General features: G+C 31.9%; 1 protein-coding gene and 1 long non-coding RNA gene across 22 annotated transcripts in view; one reads left to right on the top strand and one right to left on the bottom strand.

The window, feature by feature from the left end:
• The window catches only part of LOC145962877 (uncharacterized), a 125,092-nt gene extending 103,703 nt beyond the window's left edge, over positions 1-21,389 (top strand). The window contains exons 1-2 of one of the 4 annotated variants that reach the window (XR_014436011.1): positions 13,602-14,056; positions 20,571-21,389. This is a non-coding gene — a long non-coding RNA (uncharacterized LOC145962877). Of the gene's footprint in view, positions 1-13,601; positions 14,057-20,570 lie in introns of those variants that run through there. The other 3 variants (XR_014436015.1, XR_014436014.1, XR_014436012.1) reach the window with 3 other exon arrangements.
• LOC145962872 (longitudinals lacking protein, isoforms A/B/D/L) overlaps positions 1-24,032 on the bottom strand; it is a 244,731-nt gene that overhangs the window by 94,351 nt on the left and 126,348 nt on the right. Inside the window, exons 7-8 of one of the 18 annotated variants that reach the window (XR_014436008.1) lie at positions 9,868-10,968; positions 7,785-9,307 (exon numbers count right to left, since the gene is read on the bottom strand). The exons of 13 other annotated variants lie outside the window; for them this stretch is intronic. Coding sequence is in view for 4 of the 5 variants with exons in the window: in XM_083084296.1 (XP_082940422.1) it covers positions 16,255-16,688 (434 nt within the window). In the remaining variant the exon portion in view is untranslated. Of the gene's footprint in view, positions 1-7,784; positions 9,308-9,867; positions 10,969-12,150; positions 12,693-15,555; positions 16,689-17,782; positions 18,046-18,518; positions 19,239-24,032 lie in introns of those variants that run through there. 4 more of the 18 variants (XM_083084306.1, XM_083084303.1, XM_083084296.1 and 1 more) reach the window with 4 other exon arrangements.

Raw genomic sequence — 24,032 nt, 5'->3', positions numbered from 1 at the left:
GTGATAGACTATAATATTAGTAGATGGTATTAAAAAAAGATAAAATCATTATTTTATTTTATTTGTTTGCCTTCTCGACCAATGCAAAATTTGATTTGTGTTCGTCAGTTCGAAAGTTTTCATAAACATGAGGAGAAAAAATCACATTATTAGAAAAATAAAAGAGATTAAGATAATTATTATAATAAACGCAAATCCCGCGAAATAATCAAATCGAAATAATTAAAAAAAAATCATATTTTATTAATTAAACAAGAAATTATTAAAGAAATAAAATTTGTAACATTTAAATTAACTAATAGTAGGAGTAGAAGAATTCATAATTATATAACTAGGCTCTAATTAATTCTTCTATATTATGATTTTATATGACTCGTACGTAAAATCTTTCCAGATAAACTATATACACGTAAACTTAATTTAATATACACTATGTATATTAAATTAAAAATAAAATATACCTCTATATAAATACTATTATTTTCATATTTTTTTATCCCATATTATATTCGTATAAAAGATAATGTGTCAAATTTTAAATTTTATCATAGTTTTCATAGTTTAAATATGTAACTAATATTAATTTCCGTTACAACAGTCTTCTAATTTGTTGAGACATATATTCTCAAACATTCATATCGATTATAATATAATTTTCATCTATATTTATTTGTATACTTATAAACACCTCATATCAAGCCTTATATTAATTATCATAAAATTATAAACCTTTTGATTGTTTCAGTCATTGGTTGAAATATAAATATTAAAATTAAAAATAAACGTCTATCCATTCTGATGATATAACGATCCAATAATTTTCAATAGAAAATAAAAAGCCCATTCCATACATCAAGGATAAGATGAAAGGGAAAGATATTGTCATGTTTTTACTGCTTAGATTCATCCGCGATCGCGCGGTGAAAGGTCCTTATGTGTCTACGGACACAGAAAGAGTAATTGCTGCGAAAATTGCAGAGCTCACAGCGGAATTTGTGGCTACCAGTATTGTGAACGTTTCTCACGTGTCTCTCCATGTTGGCTTTGTACATGCTCTTATAAGGACAGAAAGTGCAGGCGAACTGGGTGTTACGCGGATTCATTTTGCATCCCATCTGTATGTGCTTCTTCAGCAAATTCTTCGGGGCGTAGACCTTCTTGCAGAAGGGACATACGTACCGCTTGTGCATGTGATATGCGGTTGAATCATAGTTGTTCGCGTCATCGCGCACATTCCAGTTGGCAGTGCCTGAAACAGACGAAGGAAGCTACGATGTAGCCGTGTTCGCCTCATGAGGACAATCGCGAACGTCGTCCGCGTAGAAGAGACTTACGATTGTTCGATCGCCATCAACTGTCACATAACATGATACAATCGAAGACAGTATGTTATATATGTCGATTGATTAAATTATTTTGATGATGTCACATACAAATATTGATTTCCGAATATATTAACTTCAGAATGCGTGATTTTTTAGCAACTTGAACTGCTTCTTCGATAAAAATGAAAAAACAGATCGAAAGCACTTAAATACAAATACATTGCTATCAAGCGCCCAATTCATTTTTTGGTTCTTTTCTTATAAACCAGACTATACAGAAATTAAAGCTTTACAGTACGAACTAATATCGAATTAATCATTGCTTAACAACAATAATTATTAAAATTCCATATGTTTATGAACAATGTTTCGTAAAGTTTTCATTATTTAAGACTCTAAAATCGTATGTTTTTATCTTATAAGAAATCATTTCTATACTATAACATATAACTTACATTTTTATATTTATTACGAAAACTCGACAATATAAATAAATAGAAAAATAACTAAACGAAAAAAGATTCGAAAAAATTTCCACTTACTAAAAATTTCAACTTACTAAAAATAGCTCATTATTCATATTATTTATAATATTGCTTCTTATGCTTATAATCACATTTCGCAATTTTATTTTATCACATTTCACAGAATACAAAGTTAAAGTTCAGCGTAATAGCGCATCGTTTTGCGAATATATGTTACAACTAAATTTTTGAAATGCGAAACGCCGAGAAATGCATCGTTTATACCGTACACGAGTTTGCTTATCTGAAGGGATTTTAAGATCAACGCGAGATATTCGTAAAAGATCGAGAGGCACTCTGTTTCGCGCTAAACACGCATTTCTTTTCATTGCCGTTTTCGTTTCACTGCCAGAACACACGTTTCAGGATGAATATACCGCATGTGCCTGACGAGAACGTCCTTACGATTAGTCCAGTATTTACAGAAATTACAGTAAAACATAGATAACGTGCCGCACAGGGTGCTCTGAAGATGACGTTGAAGACTCGCTTTACGAGCGTAATTCTTGCCGCACTTGAGACATATAAAAGTAGACTTGTCCCCATACTCCATGAAATCCTCGTGTTGCTGCCTCATCAAATCGAATCCTACAAATTAGATATAAGAGCGTTAGAGAGATGAAAAAGTGCTTAATATAAACTTTGTGAGGTATCCAGGAAATAGAAATTGGATTATCTTTAAGTCACTGTCTTTATTGATAAATCTTACCAATGACAATCGGCATTGATTACAAGAATAAAGCTGTGGCTAGAAAATATAATAAATTTAAAAATATCCCTAGAGACATTTCAATTTCGCCGCACATTACAACGAACGTAGTATAAACATTTAGATATATATTTTTAAAAAAATCTTGTTTATAAACCGCCCCGAATGTATTATTAACAAAATAATAAATTTTCATCTCACTCGTTATGCACAAGTGACTTCAAAGATATCTTAAGATATGTATAACAGATAAGATAATAAAATAATGATCAATTTTTGCATAAATATCGACACATGCAAAAATATCATATTATAAATTTTTATATATATATATATATATATATATATATAAAGTTTTATAAAATATCATATAAATAACAATTATATATGTAAAATTATACATTATAATTATTGTCAAATCTGTAATAAAACTAAATTCGAATCATTTACTAAAATTAATTTGCAATAAATTTTATTTGGCTGCGTTTTTATAAATTACATTTATATTCACATTCATTGTTTTTAATTGCACATATAAAAAAATAATCTGCGACAATTATCATAATACATATATGGTGGATAATATTTTTCATGTTATAACAATAATTTTAGACAATTTATGTTCATAAAACAACAATTTAAATTTAATAACTCGATATAAAATTTAAATCGATTATTATGATTTAATATCTAATAACTTAACAATAGGAAAATTAAACGTTTCTTGCGTTCTTGATTTTTTAGAAAGCTAAAGCAAAAAATTGTGAAAAAAATAAATAAAAATAAATAACAAAAATGTAAAAAATCTCGCAATATATCTCTCTTGATCACATTATATCCTTTTTGGATTCGATAAAAGAAAGTTTTTACATATTGTTCGCCTCGTAGTGTTTTCCTAAAACACTACAAAATTGCTAGGCCTAAATAATTTTCAGTAAAAGAAAAATACATTCTCGCGAATTGATTTCATTATTCATTGATTATTTATCGAAAACACCGTTCAACGGTTTCTCATTATAACTGCAATGGAAATCAACGTATCTCTTCGACCGACGCAAGAGTTATACGATGTTCGCGATTTACGTGATACTTCAACAGAGTTGGTATTCTGGCTCTATGGGAGCAGTACAAGCAGGGAAAGAGCGGCTCCATTTGACAGAAGAAATTCATATGTTTCCGCAGGCTGCGCCAATCACTGTACCGCTTGTTGCACTTGAGGCAGCGCAGCTCGTTCTTGCAGCGCTTCCAAATGTCAGGTGGCAATCCGTTGCAGAACAATCGCAGCTTGGCTGAAACATGATCAGAATCTCATGTAAGAAGAGTGATAAAGATACGCGAGAGGAGAACATTGATCGGGCGACCGCGTCATTGCCTCTACTGTATCATCGATAGAACTTGATGGTCCCCTTCTAGGTCACCAGAATTGAATTCCTCAATTTCAATAATCCCTTCGGCCAGAAAAACAGGAATATCTTAATTGATACCACAGTACACACGATTACAAGCATTGCTAAATACAGCGTGTTTTGAGAATCTAAAAGACAAAAAAAGAAATGTGATACAGCAATATTTATTTATTAGAAAAAAACAGATATTTCTTTCTGCATAAATGTTTTTGATTGATACTTTTTAATATCTGAATTAGATGAAAACACTCTGTATGTAGCAGATGGGATTTTATCGCTGGAATTCAGGTGCTTTTGGAGAGATAATTCGAAGATTTTTTTTCAGAGAATCATGTTGCCTGTTCTTAGACACCTAGGAAGAATAACGACTATGTAAACCAACAGATTTTCTTGTCCCTGCGCACCATCTAATGAGTTCGAGATGTATACAAAAATAAGTTATCCTACACAACGTGGAAAGAGATCGAAGATACTCCGGTTGAAACGTATTGTAGTTTGTAGAGTGTCGTGTAAATCTATTTTCTGACAATCGGGGCAATCGGGACTCAATGAAAGAACAGGACGTGTATAAATCGTATGATTTTATTATGCGTATAAGTAACATTTTACAGAACAAGAAAATTTCATCATAAGTTGTACTCCCTTTATATCGAAAGATATACATAGATATATCTCTCTGTAACATATATAATATATTGATCAATGTGAACGAATGTTCCGCGAATTCAGATCCATATGTAGATGCGACGATTGTTTTGTTTGTTTTTTTAAGTATATTTAAAATTAATTCTTTCATTCTTATTTTTTTTGTATATATGTATGTATATCTAAATAGAACGCACCGATAAGAATAAAATTCTAAAATGCCCACGCAAAAGACTTTACAATTTATTTTACACTATATAAACGCAAATTGAAAACGATTATTACTAAAAATTGAAAATGATGTCAACAATTTTTGGATAATAATCTTCACAGCCAAGACGTACAAATATGGCCAATAACTTCCGATTTATCGCAAACGTACAAAAATTAGATTTAGCAGTCTCAAATAAGTAAACCTACGCGTTTATCTCTGCTTTCGCAATTTCATTCGGTACTTGAATAATCCTTTATCGAGTTTACAACTCGTATCGCCACGCTAATATGTCACCGAAAAAATTTTCTTTAAGTGCACCAGTGTATATTATTTTAACCTAATCCTTCCCGTCGTGCCGATAAAATAAGTAAGTCATGATAAAAGTATAACCCAGTAATTAATAACAGTATCAAGATAATATTTGAGTATATAAAAAGAAACGCATATCCTAGTTTTATTCTAGCGGTATGGTGGGCGACGAGGAAGCTCTTCCTCGGCGTTACAAACTCAGATTTGCGCTAAGTGCTTCATATATCGTTACTTGAAGCGTATCTGCGTGAACCGCACAACAGAAAGCGAGCAAAACATAACATCAAACGTCTAAGTTACATATTGACAGACACATGTGATCTTCATTCTAACAATATTTTGAAAAACCAATACAAAATGTACTTATATTATTGCATATATCGTCGACGTACGCGTTACAAATATCTATGAAATTTGAGAGAAGTGTACGCCAATCGTTTCCAAATAGCTAACATAACATTGTCTTTTCATTTTCTCGTTATCGTCGATTTCTTCCTTTTTCTGGGGGTTATACAACTTAAAATAAATTGTTACCAATCTTAATCATATTACTCCTCTTACGTAAAACATTACATACATAATTTATATTTTAATGATTGAGGCCAAGAGTTCAGAGACATCGGAGGTCATTCGATATATAATCCAGTTTTAAAAAATGCAATTCATTACCAACAAAACGTACAATTTTGTTCGTCAGAAAATTAAATCTTTCGCAAGTTTATGCGAGCGTTTGTTTGTTAAATTACATCTTAAGCTATTACTTGTACCAAATGTACAAAAGCTTCAAAGTTCACAGGAAAAGGGCTTCAAATAATCGCGCTTTAACATATTGAGGAAGATTATAAATCTATATATGGCACCAAAAATACAGTAAACATCCAAAATTGTTACATGCAACTTCTTGAAGAGAAATTGCTGAGTAATTGATTAATCTGGACAAATATCAATATATATATTTTTTTTTCTCTTTTTAACAGCTCTCATAGTTTTATTCTCTCATTTTCTAAAGCTTTTCAAATAATTGTCAATTTGTTATTCCCTTTCATAATATAATCATAATAAAGAGCATTCATCGTTAAAAAAAAAAAACACAATTAATATCGTAAATAATGTAAAAACTGATTATAGAGAAGTATACATTAATCAATAGACACATTGTTTCATTAATAATCCTTTTTCTTTGCGTTTTCTTATATTTAGAAGAGATTATAATAAAGTCGAAAAAATTAGTAATGCATACAATAAACAAAAATTATTCACATTAAAAATAATAATTGATTTTTTCACTAAAGTAAATTTAAGCAATATTTTGTTTAACTTATATTTCAGTATATAATAAAATTATATACTGAAATATATGCATATTTGATATATACTCAAGATGATAATAATATGGGTATTGATATATATTCAATAAATAAGTTTTAAATTTAATAATTTTTTTTTCTTTTTAATATAAATTTGATATAATGCTTAAATTCAATTTACATATCACACACTCACCCACGCTAGGTAAATAATATTGATATATAAAAATATATATATGTACGTATGTATGTATGTATATATAAATCTTATTTTTTAATTTTTAATATAATAGCATAAATTTAACACTTCTCTAATTTACAAATTTTGAAATTTTTCAGAATTTTAAAAATATCTGTAACCTCGTACATCTCTTAAAACAATTATATACACTTTATACACTTCATAAAATAATTATAAATGTGACACTACTAAAGTTAATCATGATCAAATAAATTTTTTTTTACAAATTATATAAATATAGTGCTAACCAGAATTGTAATTTAATTTAAATGTATATATTTTTGCAAGTCAATGAATATTTTATTATAATTAATTGTAACATATTTATAATCAAGTATAAAAAAATTAAAATAATTTTAAAATGTCATAAAGTTAATCAAGATCAATAAAATTATATCTTATTCTCTATTAATAATCATTTAATTTTGATTATAAGTTATATAACTTATACATTTAAATGTTTTATTAGATTTCAATGTATCAGCATACATGTGATAAAAAATAATATAACAATAATTAAATATAATTTATAACATATAATATATATTATATAAACACACAAATTTTTTAACATGTAAAAAATTTTGATATATATTAAAATAATTTTATTAAAATAATTTTTATGAATATCACGGCTATATTCGCGAATGATTAATATTTTAAGCTATTACAAACTGTTAAATGCATTTAGAGTCACATAATTTGACATTATTAATTATTATTTATATGGATTTATATAGATAATTTATATGGATTGAATAATAAAATGCGATCAATATAAAAATATACATTATAAGAAAAACTGTATTTTTGGCGCAATAGAATTGAAAATAATGTGCATTGTGTTGAACAAATTCGATATGCATATTATATTTTTTTTTATATTTTGTTTTCTAACAGAAATTGTTTTCTAATAGAAAACGTAATAGTCTTTAACATATTAATATTGAATAACGAAATGAATATTCCTTTTCACGTACGTGAAATCTATCTTATTGCAAATCATTAGTAATCTCCATAAGAAAGTATTTTCGAATAAAATTTTTCTATTTATTACACGGAAATCGTAACAAAAAATAAAAAAGAAAAAAATTGTAATAAGTACACTTTCATCATGTTTCAGTATGATACGTAACAATATTAAAAAATAAAAGCTCATTAGTAGTATTTAAACGCTCATTAATGCGTTTCTATTTTATATCGTCATAGTAACATTAATATTATTCAGAAATTTACAGATATTGATGATTTATTTATGATTTTAATCAATTTGGATGACGTGCTACTTCTTTCTTTCTCTTTTTGAAAAATCGAGTGCTGGACACCAATTTCCATAACATTTAACATATTTTTTAATCTTAGACAACTTCTCAAACAATACATATTCTTTTCTTCTAAGCCGATGTCTGAACTCTTGTCCTTGGTGAAAAACATATTCTTAAGAGTGAATTTTTCCGACTTTCCTTAAAAACTAACTTTCTGAGATCGTCCCAAGGCGATAATTTGAGACAAAAATCCTTTTTTATCAGTAAAGATGTACGATGAAATAAAAATTGTATTACTTATGTAAAAAAAAAAACATTTTATGTATGAGATATTTCTTCGCAAAACTTTAGAACTATCCAGAGTTCTCACTTTTTTCCCAATCAACGAAAACTTCAATTCCTGATCGATATTAAGGCCCATTTTGTCGATAGAATTTATTTTTCTCAAGGAACATTATTGCTTGTAATTTGAAACACTATTTTTCTACTGTTCTTCCTCCTCTTTCTCAATCTAAATGATGATTGGTCTTTCATTTTTAACATTTTTCAAGGATACTGTTCTTACGAGCAATTTGCTAAAGTGGACCCGATTAGGCAGGAATCACTAATTTATTTTATCATAGGAGTGCCGATTATAGATTTATTGCAAATCTGTCCTTTCTTTCATTCTTCCGATCGATCTACGAATTTGTTTGCAAGAATAAAAGTCACAACATCACTTTTGGCGCGCATCACTGCACTGGATGCGATAGATCACTTTATGTGCGAATTGTGATTTAGTCAATGGTAAAACTGCTATTGAGATCGACCAGATCGATGAATATACTGATTTCAATGTCGAGTATTTGAAGTCGTTAAGATTTCTTGATTATATTTGATATACATTTTTATTATCTGGATGTAAAGGGATTGCCGATGTAGATCTTCGTACCCCCTTGCAAGCATTCTTGAGATGTCTAACAAGGGTGGATTTCTGTTTGAAGAAGCGCTCACAAAACTGACAGGGTATCTTAGACTCCTTGCCACATTCCTTTTCTATATGACGTTTTAAGCTGCTTTTCATCTTGTATCCTCTCGGACATGTTTCACACTTGAATGGGGCATCCGAATTATTCTTCTGGCAAATCTTAGTTTTAATATGACGACGCAAAGCATATTTACTGCCCAATTTGTAAAAGCATTTGGGGCATGGAAAGCGATTCTGTTTACTACTCGAATTCTTCGTAGACATTTTAAATTTGAGGGGCTTAATGTAAGGCTTGTCTGAATTTCGGTCGACGCTGAAATGTCCAGTTGCGATGTCCAGTTCCGGTTTCAATGACATCTTTGATAACTGCTTCGATAACTTCGAAAATTTGTTATCTGAAAATCAAAATGGCAATGTTAGGGAAGATCGTGATAGGATCGGGTTTCAAGGCAGAATGTGAAAGAAAAAAAATGAAAGCATTATTATACTCAGTCAAAAGAAAATTCTCAGGATGAATATGGAATGTATAAAAAACTTAAAGAATCGCGGACTTCGATAAAATTGATGGTAATTAAATTAAATAGTTATAGTTGTTTCATACAATAATAAATAATTGCGATAAATTGTATTTATAAGTACACTGAGTCTTGAATAAAAACTTTATCAAATCGATAATAGAAAAGACAATCGAAGAAATGGAAATACATATTAGAATGAATAAAGAAACAATTTAAAAAAAATCAACACGGATTATCAAAGATAAGAAAAAATCAAATATTAAAAGAAAGAAATTAAATATAACGCATATAAAAGATCAATGATTTTGCAATTTTATTCATAACTAGAATTGAAAAAATTACGCGAATATTCGGAGAGAAAAGAGAAGGGGCGGGAAAAATAGAGGAAATGGTGTATATACATATATGTATTCCAGTAATAATTATTAAATACATACGTGATAGCGATACGAAGAATGTACAATTCCTGGCATAGGACGACGAGGAGAATATTAGGGACAATAAGAATAAACATGTCATGATAAGAATAAAACAACTTTAAATACGTTAAAAATATTAAATGATTTAAAAAATATTGCGAAAGTTTCAACAATTCAACAACAGCTATTTACAGAGACTTTGAGAATTATCGAATAAAAATTTTAAAAATATATTTGCAAAAGATCGTAATCGTTCTTAAAAAAATAATAAGAAAATCAATCTTCAGTGTGGAAGACGGCGATGCTCGTTGCATCGAGCGCGGTTATAATCAAAGATTGTCGAGCATGGAAGCAACAATCGTGGTGTCTCGTTGTGACTGATTATGCGTAACTTTATTGTTACATTTATTTCATTATTATAGATAATATGTATTTCTATTCTGGATATAGGCACAAAGTGTTAACAGCGTTTACAACAGTTTTATTATGGATCTGGTTTGTAGTGACCGGATCGTGTGGACATATATACGGTATACTATTATAATTATAACGTGTAACGGTCTTTTTTTCGAGTGATGAGCTTCAGGTGTGCGTACAATCGCTGCGTGGTACATGTATTACGGGCTCTACTTAATCTTCTAAGGGACGCTGAATTTTCTTCTAGGCTAATGGATAACCTTCGTGGGAAGATGCGGAGTCAGATATTACACAGTTCAACGAATTACTCTTCACGAAGACAAAGTTTTTCAAGTGACAACGATTGCATCCGGGACAGTCACATACTAGCATTTATGGACGATCTTCGATGATAATGGCGGCGTGTTCTTCATTTGACAATCTTCCGAATGCATTGCTTCTTTGGCGGTTGATAGAAGTTGTGACTTTGCATCAGATGACGGCGTAAACTGACGTTCTGCGTGAAACTGCGTCCACATAGGTCGCAACAGAAGTTCCTGCGACCGCCGCATTCGTATTTCACATGCTTCAACAGGCTGGGCTTGAACTTGTAACCACGGCCACATCGCGGACACTTGAGAGCGAGTTCCTCGTCCTTCACGTAATTTGCATGTCGCGACTTTCGAGGCGGTCCCGGTTGAATCCCGGTCGTCCAAACTAGACCTGGAAGAATACGAAGATGACAGTTGTGTTAGTCATGAATTCATACTGTTGCGACCATGATCGCCAGACGCGAGTCTTGACGATCGAGACTTGACCCGGCGCTACTTCGCGATCATCGGAAGTTTCGAATTTTTTTTTTTCGATAAGAAAGGACATGCGGACGGAAAAAAGATTGAAAAACAGAGATACATCGGAAGCGCGATTCATAAATAACAGAATCTCGTCTAGCCGACGATCGTCTGAATCGACCCGAACAAGTCGATAATACACTTAAAGCGCACACTTCCTACTCGAATCGCCTTCGATGATCGATGTCTCTTTGGACGGAGGAGAGATCAAATGGAATACTTTGAATTAAGGGGACGGGATTATTCGCGCGTTTTTGCACTACATCAAAATTATTCCGATCAGGTTGAACGTCATGAACTTGCGTCAAGTGCCGTATCACACTCGTTTTCTGAGTGAAACTGTTGGGGCAGAGCTTGCAATAGAAACTGCGCTTCCCACCGCATTCCCACTTCATGTGTCTACGCAGATTGCATAACCGTGTGTAGGTACGTTTGCAATTCGGACAGGAAATAGCCTCCGTAGCACCTGTAGGATCTGTCAAACGAAAGAAAACATTACTTTGAGTGCGTCCTTATGCATATGTCACATCAATGACGAGTGATTTTTGTGGAATTAAATTTTTTTAACGTTCTGAATTTAATTGGTCAAGATCAGGAATAAAATTGTGTTTACGAAAACATCTTAATTATCGCAACGTTCTGGAGAATTTATCCAACATTAGCATTTAGAGATTTTATCGACGATAAACACTTGAGATCAATCTTATTTGATTTTTTCTCTGACATATGAACAAGCATAGAAATATCGATTCATTTATCAAATGCAGACCACGTGCATTTGCTCTGCAAGCATTTGTCGCCGATAAAATTCCTCTAAAGAATTCATATCTTATGCAAATGACGAATTAAAGATTCTAAAAAAGTAATATAATATTGAAAAATATAAGAATTATAATAGAAAAAATACATATATTAATAAGTTTCTTGCTAGAGGACGAAATACGATTACAGTTGCGACATTTATTTTTAAGTATATTCACTATAACTTATATAAAGAGAGATCAATATATATTATTAACTGACTATGAAATTATAAAGATCAATAATGTTCAGAAAAGTTTGTTCGTACGAAACACATTTTTCATATCGCTTTCATATCGTAAAATCTTCAACTAGATGATAACTTTTGTGTCGAATAAGATCTTTGGCACAAGTCTCTCGTTCCTCGCGATACAATTCGCGACGACTCGACCATCATCTTCCGGCGAAACTTTCTGAAAGCCAGTCGCTCTCATTGATAAACGGCACGATCATACATTTTTTTCGGGCCATTGTATCTCTTCTTTACAGGCATGACGACATTGTGATGATGCGTCAGATGCCTACGTAAACTGACGTTTTGCGTGTACTTGTTCGGGCAAAGGTGGCAGGAGAATCTTCGTTGACCGCCGCACTCGAAGCGCACGTGTCTTGCCAAGTTGTGCTTCAACGAGTATCTCTTCCCACAGGTGGAACATTGGAGAGCCTGATCTTCAGAGTTGCCGGGATACTTCGCGCTCGTTCTAATCGATGTATCCATCTTCGCGGGCCAGGTGTGCGATGCCTTCCGGTCGTAAACCGCGAGAGTTTCCCGGGGACAAAAGCTCTCGTAAAAATCTGAAAAACAACATTCATGCGTTGATTAGTACACAATTCGCGAAACGAGAATCGCACAACGATCTTCTCATTGTTCTACGTGAGTGTTATGGAGTCCAGTGGGTGACCTCGGAACAGTCAGTCTGGCAAATCGCGTTATCCTCAAATACAGATATTCCGCCTTGAAGAAAGATATCTTGCGAAGTGCTACTTGCGTGTCATACTTACGTAACATTTCTTGCACAGTTTTAAGAGCTACTTTCGTATCAATTATCTTGGGAGAGCAAGATTAAATTTTTGAAATAATTTATACTTCATTTTTTTCGTAACGAAAATCGTAACTTATATGTATTAAAAAATTGAAAATAAAAAAAAATACTATTTCCGTTTCGAAAAAAATAGCTTCAAATTCTTTCAAAAATGCAATCTTACCATTAATATACGATTTTTTTATTAATATATATGTATTTTATATATGCATGAGATTTTCATTCTTTCTCATGTCTATGCATCATTTACTTTATATTCTGATGGCCATTTTAAATACAAAAAAGAAGATGGGAAAAAAAATTTTTTTAAATACTTAAAGAAAAGATTTGAGATCTTTACATAAAAAGAAAATAGTGAGAAACATTTTATAAATATCAATTATCTTTCAGACTAAATATCTAAATAACTTTTATTCAGAACATTTATCAATTACTTTGGAATACAATCATTTTGGAAAATTCTCACTAGGAACTATGGGAAATTCGAAGGATTATAGGAAAAGTATTCATGCTGCTAATGTATCAACCTCTGTTACAAAAATAAATCTTACTAACAATAAAGTGTCATGTTAGTTTGTTTTGTCAACAATAAAAATCTTTCATACAATAAATTCTATTTTTCTATTTCACACCGACATGCATCGAGCTTCATGAACAGATCCGTTGCACTTTATTTGAGTCACAATTATTTATCCTTTTTTCTAATTTATCATAATAATTATGTATAATTAATAATTATATATACTCAATAAGTGTAATAAACGAGATAACGCGCAATTCGCAACCCATGTCCATTTATTGCTATTAAATTGGGACGGTTAATTGCGCGACGACATGTATCTAGATCTCCAGGCTTTTCGCGGGGGTACAAAGATGTTATGGGTGTTCAACATGTGCTGTCTCAATTTGCCATTCTGGGTGTATCTAGAGGGGCACAACAGGCAGGCAAAGTGCTTTTGCCCACCACATTCGAATCTCAAATGCTTCACCAAGTTGTGCCTCATTTGATACGATCTACCGCACTGATGACAATTGAAGACTCGGTTCTTCTTGGAGAATTCGCCTACGAGACCCCGCGATGCGACCGATGGCAAATCTGCAAAAGAGGAATGATCGGTTAGTATTGGCCATAAATGCAATCATTAGTCTCTTGAAACAACATCAATAACGTGTGGAAGTATTTCCTTCTGGCGCCAATATCCTTTCCTTCGAAGATGAAGGTGAAGAGGAGAGGAATCTAAATGTACACAATCATTTATAAAAGTTTATTTCAGGTCAGATATATGTTACAGATTTTTTAAGAGAAACATCTCTCGAATAACTGTATTAATCAATATTTCATTATACATTTTATAGTTTCGGAGATTTTCGCGATTTATTTATTCTTAATTTTTTGATAGTTCACATATATCTACATATGTTAATACATTAAAGTATATACATTTACATATTGAAATTATCATCTTGCAATCATCACGTAAATGCTCTATTAATGGAATATTTTAGTTTTCTCCTCGTAAAAAAATTTCTGCTCTGTAAATTATCAATTGAAATAATAAGCATATACTTCTAAACTCGAGCTTTAAAAAATATTAATAAAATAAAAAATTAATGTATAAACGTTTAAATATAAAAAAAAAATATATAAAGTAAATACTTTTCGGAGTCATATATTCTCAACTTTCTATTCTATTTTATATACTTTTTATAATCGATCAATTACATATATATCAATTCGCATATAAATTAACTTCCTAAAGTTCTTTACTCATCGAATATTTGCCATAACATCATTGGCGTTCTTCGCATCAAAATCCGAAGGAACTATAGATAAATCATCGATCATTACAGTTCATCCGCCAAGAATGCCGGTTCTATTGTAGTTGCATTACGATTATTTGGCAAAGATACGTTTAGGTACTGAAAACTTTGGCGGCAGATAGATATTGTGTCGTTGCAGAAGATGACGACGTAGACTGATGTTCTGCGTGTACTTGGACGGGCACACATGACATTTGAAGTTTCTCTGGCCGCCGCACTCGAACTTCATGTGCGTCTTCAGGTTGCGCTTCATTTTGTACGTTCGTCCGCACTGAGGGCATATTAGTGGCAGCGAGGTATCCGCATAATCCTGAAATCCGTCCTTCACTCCATACGCGTGTCCTGCAAAGGAGAAAGGACAGTGTTAGAGTATTACTATGCATTTTCGCGCTTCCATACGAGATGTGACTGGGAAAAATCGATTCATCTGCGAGGCTGAAGACAGGATAGATACCTTGAAGTATACGCTGAAGGACAAGATCAATTACATACACAATGTGACGTAACTCCTCGCACACGCGAACACTTTATTACGCACATTGACATAGCGTGTGTTGTACTGTACTAAGAATATAATAGAGAACGATGAACGTGGAAATACGCGTAATTGTCACAGATTGTCAGAGTAAAAGGTCTCTCTCTCCCTGTGTATTACAAGAAATAGACGATTTATTGCATAAGGAATCTTTCATTCTCTCTCTGTTAATTGGATTAAATTTATTTGACATTTTATGTACAACTAATATTATCTAAATACTTATAATTAGTTGGTAAGCAAAGAAATAGTAGTCGTGTCATCAAAAAAATTTTTTTTCTTTGGTTTGACAAATGAAAATATATTACATCGCATTCAAAAACAATTTTATGTCTCTTCCGCACGGCTTATCAAACGAGAAAATAATTCATATGTTGCTTATATTAGTCTACTCCTAATTGAGGATATCCTATTATTGTATCATATAAGTTAGTTTCACCTGATACAGACAATCAAAATTATTTATATTTTTATTTCTCTTCTCGTATAACAGCTTAAAAAAGATTTACATAATATATTTATATAATTTATATTATTATAGAATTCAGATTTTTCCAGAAATCCAGATTTAAAAGAGATAATGAAAAATATAAACGGAATTTTGATACAATTACGAAAAACGCAGGAAGTTGACAAACATAAATAATAATTCTTTCATCCATTACAGGGAAATCTAAGGAAATAAAAATTACAATTCTTGATCGTCATTCTTAATTATCGCACACTGATTATTAAATAGAATTTAATCTTTATTAATATTTATTCCCTACAAATTATAAATTTCTTTTGCTCCGAAATTAAAACAATGCGGAATAATGTATAACAAGATCGTGATATCTGAACTCTCCTCTGATCATTTGATCAAGACCATCATCTTGGCTTATCGATAGATATTAATTGGTACACGCTAATCGCCGTTGCAACTATCAAAATGTGATTCGAGAACAATAAGCGCAGTTTAATGCTTCGATCGCACGTGACGGTCTAGATTGCTCTTTTGAGCGAACCGGCCCTTGCAGATGGGACAAACAAACTTTGGCTCCACGCCGCACTCGTACTTCTGATGCCGCCACAACGACGTGAAAAACGTATAGACACGACTGCATCTGACGCACACGTGCTTCTTCTTTGTCTTCCTCGATTTCTCGTAATCGTCTTGAGACTGTCGCTCGTACGGTTGCCGACCCTTGTTGCACTCGAACGCCTTGTGACGCAGCAGCGAGGCTTTCAGGGCGAATGTCCGGCTGCAATCGTTGCAGAGATACTTACGAGGACCCGAACCGCATCCGCTACTTTCCGTGGTCATCGAGCGAAGGCGTCTCGTGTACATCGCGATGCGCGACGTTGACGGTAAGGTGGGTATCGTCCAGTTGGCCGAACTGTATGTTGTACCTACGAATCAAGAAGAGAAGAGATGAAGCTTAGTTAGCGTCGATGACGTTGACTCGCACAAACGACGTCAGTTAATGTTTTGGAAAGCAACTGAGATGGATGTATGATAAAAGATAAGACATAACGTGTGCATAAAATCACAATTCTTAATAATAGACATATGTACAGGTACATACATCATCTTTTTAAGATACATTTTCTTATATTAATAAGGGAATTAAAAGGTCAGGAAAAGAGAGTAAAATTTATTTTACATTTATTTTAATAATAGCAAAGAAACTTCAATCATCATAAATATATATAAACATATTTTATCAATACATCTTTCAATATACATATTTTATCATAATTAAACATGACAATATTGTACAAAAGTCATTGTGTGTGTAAAATTAATTAAATTATATCTAACAATGTAATTATTTATTTTATGGTAGGACTTTGATATCAACCTTTTAAGATTGATGTTTTCAATATAAAAATTATACTATAAGTAAAAAGTTAAATTCAATATTTATCTAAAAAATATATATTGCTATTGAAATATTTCTGTAGATATTATATATATGAAATAATATATTATAAAATATGTTAAGTTAATACAATATTATAATATTTTAGCAAGAAAATATCACATAAAAGATTAAACCTCTTTTTATTCATAAATAACAAAAATTTCTACGTGATTATGTATTGCTATTATACAAATGTTCAATTTTATACTATAATTTTATAATATATCAAATTACATTTTTTATCAGTATTTCAGAATTGCGGAATTTGAATTATTTTTATAATTTACCCAAATATTAGAAATAATCAAATTTTTAAATAACTCAGACAATATATTTATAAGATTATAATTATATATACGTAACCGTAAAAATTGTACAATTGTTCACAAATTAACAGACAATAGATAACAGACAATACAAATGCTTGATCTAAAGAACAGTTTGCGGCTATCGTGTATTTAAAATTTTTTATATTTCCCCAACCGTCTCTCGCCGCAATTTACATCGATCAAGTTAAAGATTTTGCGTAAAATCGGTATAAGCATTGAATATATTAGTCCCTTGCGCGTGAAAACTCACTTCGATATCGGCAGGTGCCTCGAAAACCTGTTGATGACCACCGTATACCGAGTGTTGCTCCAGGAATGCTTGTTGATGCCGCGCCAGCATATGTTTCGTCAGGCTGTCCTTGTATCTGGTTCTATGAGGACAAAAGGCGCACTTGAATTTGGGATCGACCCCGCACTCGAAGTCGTGATGACGCTTCAAGTGGTGTTTGTGTTTGTAAGCCTTGCCGCAAACGATACAGGTATGCTTGAAGGTCGCGACATTTTTCGGATCAACTGAAACAGAAAAAGATTTGCCGATGGTTAGAACGTGTCACTAACAACATGATGATTCGGGACTCCGGTTCTTCCAGGAGTGCTCTGATCGAAGGTAGACGCTTTCCGCTCTCTCCATCTCGCATCATTCCATTTCATCTTCTAAATCGAGTTTATTAGCGTGAACGCAAATATAATTTGTCACATGAATATTTAGACAATAACAACAATTGTAGATTTTTGCGAAAAGAAACCCGACTTACCTTCGTCGTGATGGTAACTAATCGAGAATTATCTTCTTTTATTTTTTATATTTAATTAACAATATTTTATTTTTTTATTTACTCGATACTTTTTAAGTTGTCAATTTAAAAAATTGAGACTTAAAGGCTACAAAGCGTGAACAAAGAAGGAGAATATAAAAGAACATGTGAGAAAGGCAGCATAAAGAAAACGAAAGGATTCAAGGAGATTGAACTGCAAAGAATTTCAGATAGTCTTAAAATGAGTAGCAGGCTTTATTATCTCAGCAGGCATTGTTAAAATCTGTTTTAGATATAATTAAGTAATATTCGGATATCTATCTTAGCACAGCAATTTAAATATGGAATGCTTTGCGAACGAATGGATGATAGAAAAAAAGAGAGATATATCATAAATTTCATGCACATTTCATCTTTCCTAGACACATCTCCTAAGTTCTCCATTTCCTAAAAAGTTCACAGATTGTCTTAATGAAATCATTTCATTTTTCCTAGACACGTCTCCTAAGTTCTCCATTTCCTAAAAAGTTCACAGATGGCTTGTCTTAATGAAATCATTTAGATATTCTTGTGTCACGATCTTCTCAAAGAACCTAATAAGCAACTTTGAGCGCTCGACCGAGCCGCGGATCGACATTACTTAGCAGGTAACTCGTTGAAAGATCTCTCATGGATCATGATGTTGCTTGAGGACGACCGAGCGAGGTATGAAGCCCTGTCTGGTGTGCTTCATCATGTGCACCTGAAGATAGGACTTGTAAGTTGCCCTATACGGACAGTAGGAGCACTGATGCATCGGCTGTTTGCCGCATTCGTTCGTCACGTGCCTCCTCAGATTCTTCATCTGATGATAACGACGATCGCAGTTGTTACAGGCGAAGCGACCTTGGCCGCGACAGCGACGCCGATCTCTCATCGTTCGTGTCACATAATAGTTCATCTTCACGTAATCTGCAATCACGAAGAGCACTTTATTAATATCGGGAGAATATCCTGATGTGACTTTTTTGTCCTCGCAATTTAACAGGCAAAGACAGATCATTAATCACATCCGCATCTCTAAATGAGGCAAACTTCGCTGCCAAAATCCATCCAAGATCTGATTTAAGTACAGATAAATGATTGAAAACGAGATATAGAAAATGCACGAAACCGCGATAGGTATTGGATCGTATTAACGTTCTCGAAGAATAATAACTGAAAGAACGTATGTATAGATAGATAGCTATACTTATAGACAAGAAGAGATGGGCGCGCCTTAAAAGTGTAGTACAGAGTATCGTGAACATGCAAATATAACAATTACACATTCTCCCTATGTATAACATCTCTAACACAGAGAGAGAATATTTAAGTAAACTTATTTAGAGAGAGAATTTGTTTCATACTCACTCTCTATATTTATTTATGTCGATCAGTCACGAAATTCTCCTCGTTATTATCTTCCTAAATAGTGAAAAATTTGAGCAACATACTTTGACATATTTTCTATAAATTTTAAATAATGCCAGAGTGACGAAGAAATAATAATATCTGCAACGTTTTTTTCGATGTTAACATCGGAGAATAATTTGCAAGCAACTGCTATGAGTGATTTTACATAAAAGTCGATTGTTTTAATTAAAACAAGCCTGATTACGGCTGCCATCTTTTTTATAAATCTTTTAATTAAATCTTAGCTCTGAGATCGATTTTATTTACACGTTATACAGGTGGTTTTTCATATAATTTATATATTATCATGTGATTTTTACATATAATTAATGATTTTTCGCGAAACTAACAGCTGAGCTATCTTGCTGTATACGTCGATGATTTTATACAATGTAAAAGATTGAACAATCAGTCTTTGTTAAACGATTGAAACGCAATGCCTATAAAAAAGTGAATAAATTATTCAATTTATATAATCTTAAAAGAAAAAATATCGAATATATCAGAACGATGTATCAGACAAGATATTGTCCTGCACTTTGTAATATAACAAAGAGACAAGTAGAAAAAACCAGAAAAAAGGATATCAAAATATGATATCGAAATTAAACAATTTCAATAAATAATTAAAATTATATTACATAATAATAAAAATGATAATGATAATAATAATAATAATAATAATAATAATAATAATAATAATATTAATATATAACGTATAATACAGTGTAAATATAAAGATTCGATAGAATCATCGATTTCGACAATTGTATCGTCCTTGATGTAGATCGCGTAAAATCTATATACGATGGGGTAAATAAATAGAGAATTTATCCTCATAATTTATAGACGATCAATCGATGAATGCCGCTACGGATATGGTAGATTCGGATGAATATGGATGACGTGCTTCGATATGCTGGTCCTGTACTTGCTGCGATGCTGGCAGTAAGGGCACTTGTGCATGGGCGCCTTGCCACACTCCACCATGATGTGTCGACGTAGTGACTTCTTGACCTTGTAGCATCGCCCGCACCGAGGACACCGGAAGCTTTTCGCCGTCACTCGCCTGTCATCCGTCTTGTCGTTCTGTTGCGTGATCAGCGACAGGGGATCGATCTCCTCCGTAGCGTCGAAACGCCATTCTGAAAGGGTTCGTGTGATCGTTAGATCGACAAAATCAAACTATTTATTATACATACACAGATCGCAGACCCGTTGCGATCAAAACGTCTTCGTGAGTATTTTTTTGACAGCAACAACTGAACGAAATTTCCGAACGGTTGTTTATTCGAAGCAGTTTTTATCACAAGTCTCATTCTTCTTCGAGGAAGCACGCAGAAAGTCTTTCAATCATAAGTGAAGTGAGATAAATATGATAAAAATTGAGAGCATTATAAAAAGTTGTATAAAAGTTTTATATCAATCTCTTTTCAAAACTAATTACAATTCGGATCGATAATACAAATAATACATGTCGAGCATTAAAATTATTGATCAATCCGAAAAATTAAAAATATTATTGGGAAAGTATACAATTCGCGATATTATAGATATAAACGCTTTATATTTATTATATTTATTATTTCAGCAATTACTTAACAATTACTCAATAAATTCTTCAAATACCGCTATCGAAATAAAAATATTATTAGTCAGCTTTACAAATCAAATCTCATTAACAGATAATTGCACTCTTCTGTTTGTCTTCGATAATGGTAAAAATATGTTCAATATTTTGATAATATTATATTATATATAATATTGTGCGGAAAAATATCTGATACATTTACTTTAAAAACTTTATGGATTAAATCGAGTTATGGACCATTTTTCTGTTCAACTTAAGAAACTATAATTATATGTAAAAGGAAACGGATTTATCGAAATTTTTATTGCAGTAAATAGATATATCTATCACATAATAATGTTTCATATCGCGCCGTGAATGATATATATGTTCATATGTACATATACAATTATTATGTTTCAAAACGTTGGACATATAGCAAAGAATATATTACGTATTCTATTCTATTATTATGTGCATATTCCTATGTCTTATTTATTGTCAATTGTAAGTGAAAGATTACAAGTTCGATTCATCTTCTTGTTATTTATTAAGCGTCATTATTTAACTACATTCAACTCCGTTAAGTATAAACTTAAATATATTACGTGTATGTAAATATTATCATAAATCAAATGATTAAACAATTAAATACTTTTGGGTATATAAATTAATTACGTGCATTGATTTGTTTCTCTCTGCTTCATCGTTAACATACAACTTTGGTAATGAAATCTTCGATCTCTGCTTGTGCTTGCATCAAACAGATATAATGCTGTTTCCTTATATCTTACATAAATGCATGTCTTTTTTATGTATAAAATTAATTTTTTCTATTTATAAAAATCTATGTCGTATGTAAGGAAACAAAAGTATATGCGCTAAATTTAATCTCATTTTTCTATAAATCTCTTTTCTTTTTATCTTAAAAAAAATCCTAACAAGCAGGTGTTTATATAGTTTGTACATTGCAAAAAAATTGTTACGTGTACTTATTTGCACACTTACAGTTCTTAACATATTTATTAATTAATTGTCATATTTATTAATTAATAATCCAAAAATATGTAAAAAAGAAAATGAATACTAATCACAGAAAAAAGACTACACTTAATCATAAATGCGCTGCTACATATTTAGCTAAGAGTCAGGCTCAATATCTGTCTTCTTCTCTAATTACATGACTATATCAAAAGATATGATAATGTATTATAAAATGCAGTATAGATTGTGATCTTTCTTCTTTAAAAAATACAGAGCGATCAACAAAATTCCGGTAATGTGCGTTTTCATACTCGCACAATGTATATCGGAATATTTTATCGATTGACGATGAAATTGTTATTGCTTATAAAAATATAGACTATTGGTATGTGATTGAAAAATAAACGCTCATTAGCGGTATCCTTATGAAATGTTCTCTGCTCAAGAAATGGAGATAACACTGAACAGAAACATAGTAAATATATGTATGCATGGTCGGATATTAGGAAGCAATATATAACATTAGTGGGCCAAAACTCAAATCACAAAAGGTAATTCAGAATTACGCAATTAGTGTGCCTGTGAATTATATATATATATATATATATATATATATATATATATATATATATATATTTGATATATATCAAATAAATATATATCAAAATTATTAAAATAGATTTTAATTCTAAAATTATAAATATATATAATTTATTTTATTATTTTAATAAAATAAATTATATATTTATAATTTTAGAATTAAAATCTATTTTAATAATTTTGACTAATTATCGAAAGTTATTATTGCACTACAATATTATCATATATAGTTCAATCACTAAACATTTATTGTTATGATTATAAAAAACAAATACTCTTGCCTACGCATCAATAGCGTGAATTCTGAATCACCTGAAGCATCGTGCATGTGATGCTTAAAGTATCGTCAGCGCGTGAATGCGAATGTAATTCAGTTTCCGGCGTCCGTCGAAGACATTTTATTGAGTAAATTATATTTTTCGTTCAGCAGCTTCATGTGTCTGCCGTTTAGGTGAGTGTTCAGGCTCGACTTGTGCTTCGTTTTGTAAGGACACAGAGGGCAGTGAAATTTGGGCTCCACGCCGCACTCGTGCTTCAGATGCCTAGCCAGGCTGGAGTAATAGCTGTATTTCTTGCCGCAGTTCTTACACGGGTAAGTAACCCTCTGGCAATTCAGGTAGCCTGCCGCGTGCGCATCTGAAAAACAGAAAAACACGGAAGCGACCGATTAGAAAGAACATGTTCGTGAACACGCGACTCTTCCTCGCGAATTCGTGCATAGCGTGCGGATAGAGCAGAATGGATTCCTCGACCGTGTTTAGGATCTAGCTGGATCTGCTCGTTTAAATCTCGTCACTTAGGTTGCCTCCAAGGGAGGTGCACATCGCGTTAAACGAAAAGGCCACTCTCTTTCTGCACAAGTTCTCACACGCATACATCATTAATGATGCATTTCATGCTAAGTTACATCGCGAATATTGCACGGCCATCACACATTTGTCAATTACTATTATAATTAATTTATTTTCTAGAGATGGCTGCATGTACAGTATAAAAGAATTATATATATATATATATGTATATATATATATATATATATATATATATATATTCTTGCAGGACTTAAAATGTCACGTAAAAATCCTTGAATCCCCCCCCTCCCCCAGTATGAATAGTACAATAATATAACAATATAAAATAATATTTCCAAATATTTT

The sequence above is a fragment of the Camponotus vicinus genome, unplaced genomic scaffold (genome assembly GCF_025532165.1).
Source record: "Camponotus vicinus isolate PSW18456_S1 unplaced genomic scaffold, iyCamVici1.0 SCAF_12, whole genome shotgun sequence".
NCBI classification, from domain to species: Eukaryota; Metazoa; Arthropoda; class Insecta; order Hymenoptera; family Formicidae; genus Camponotus; species Camponotus vicinus.
The sequence above is the reverse complement of the archived record's forward strand: the minus strand, read 5'-3'. Positions and strand labels throughout refer to the sequence as shown.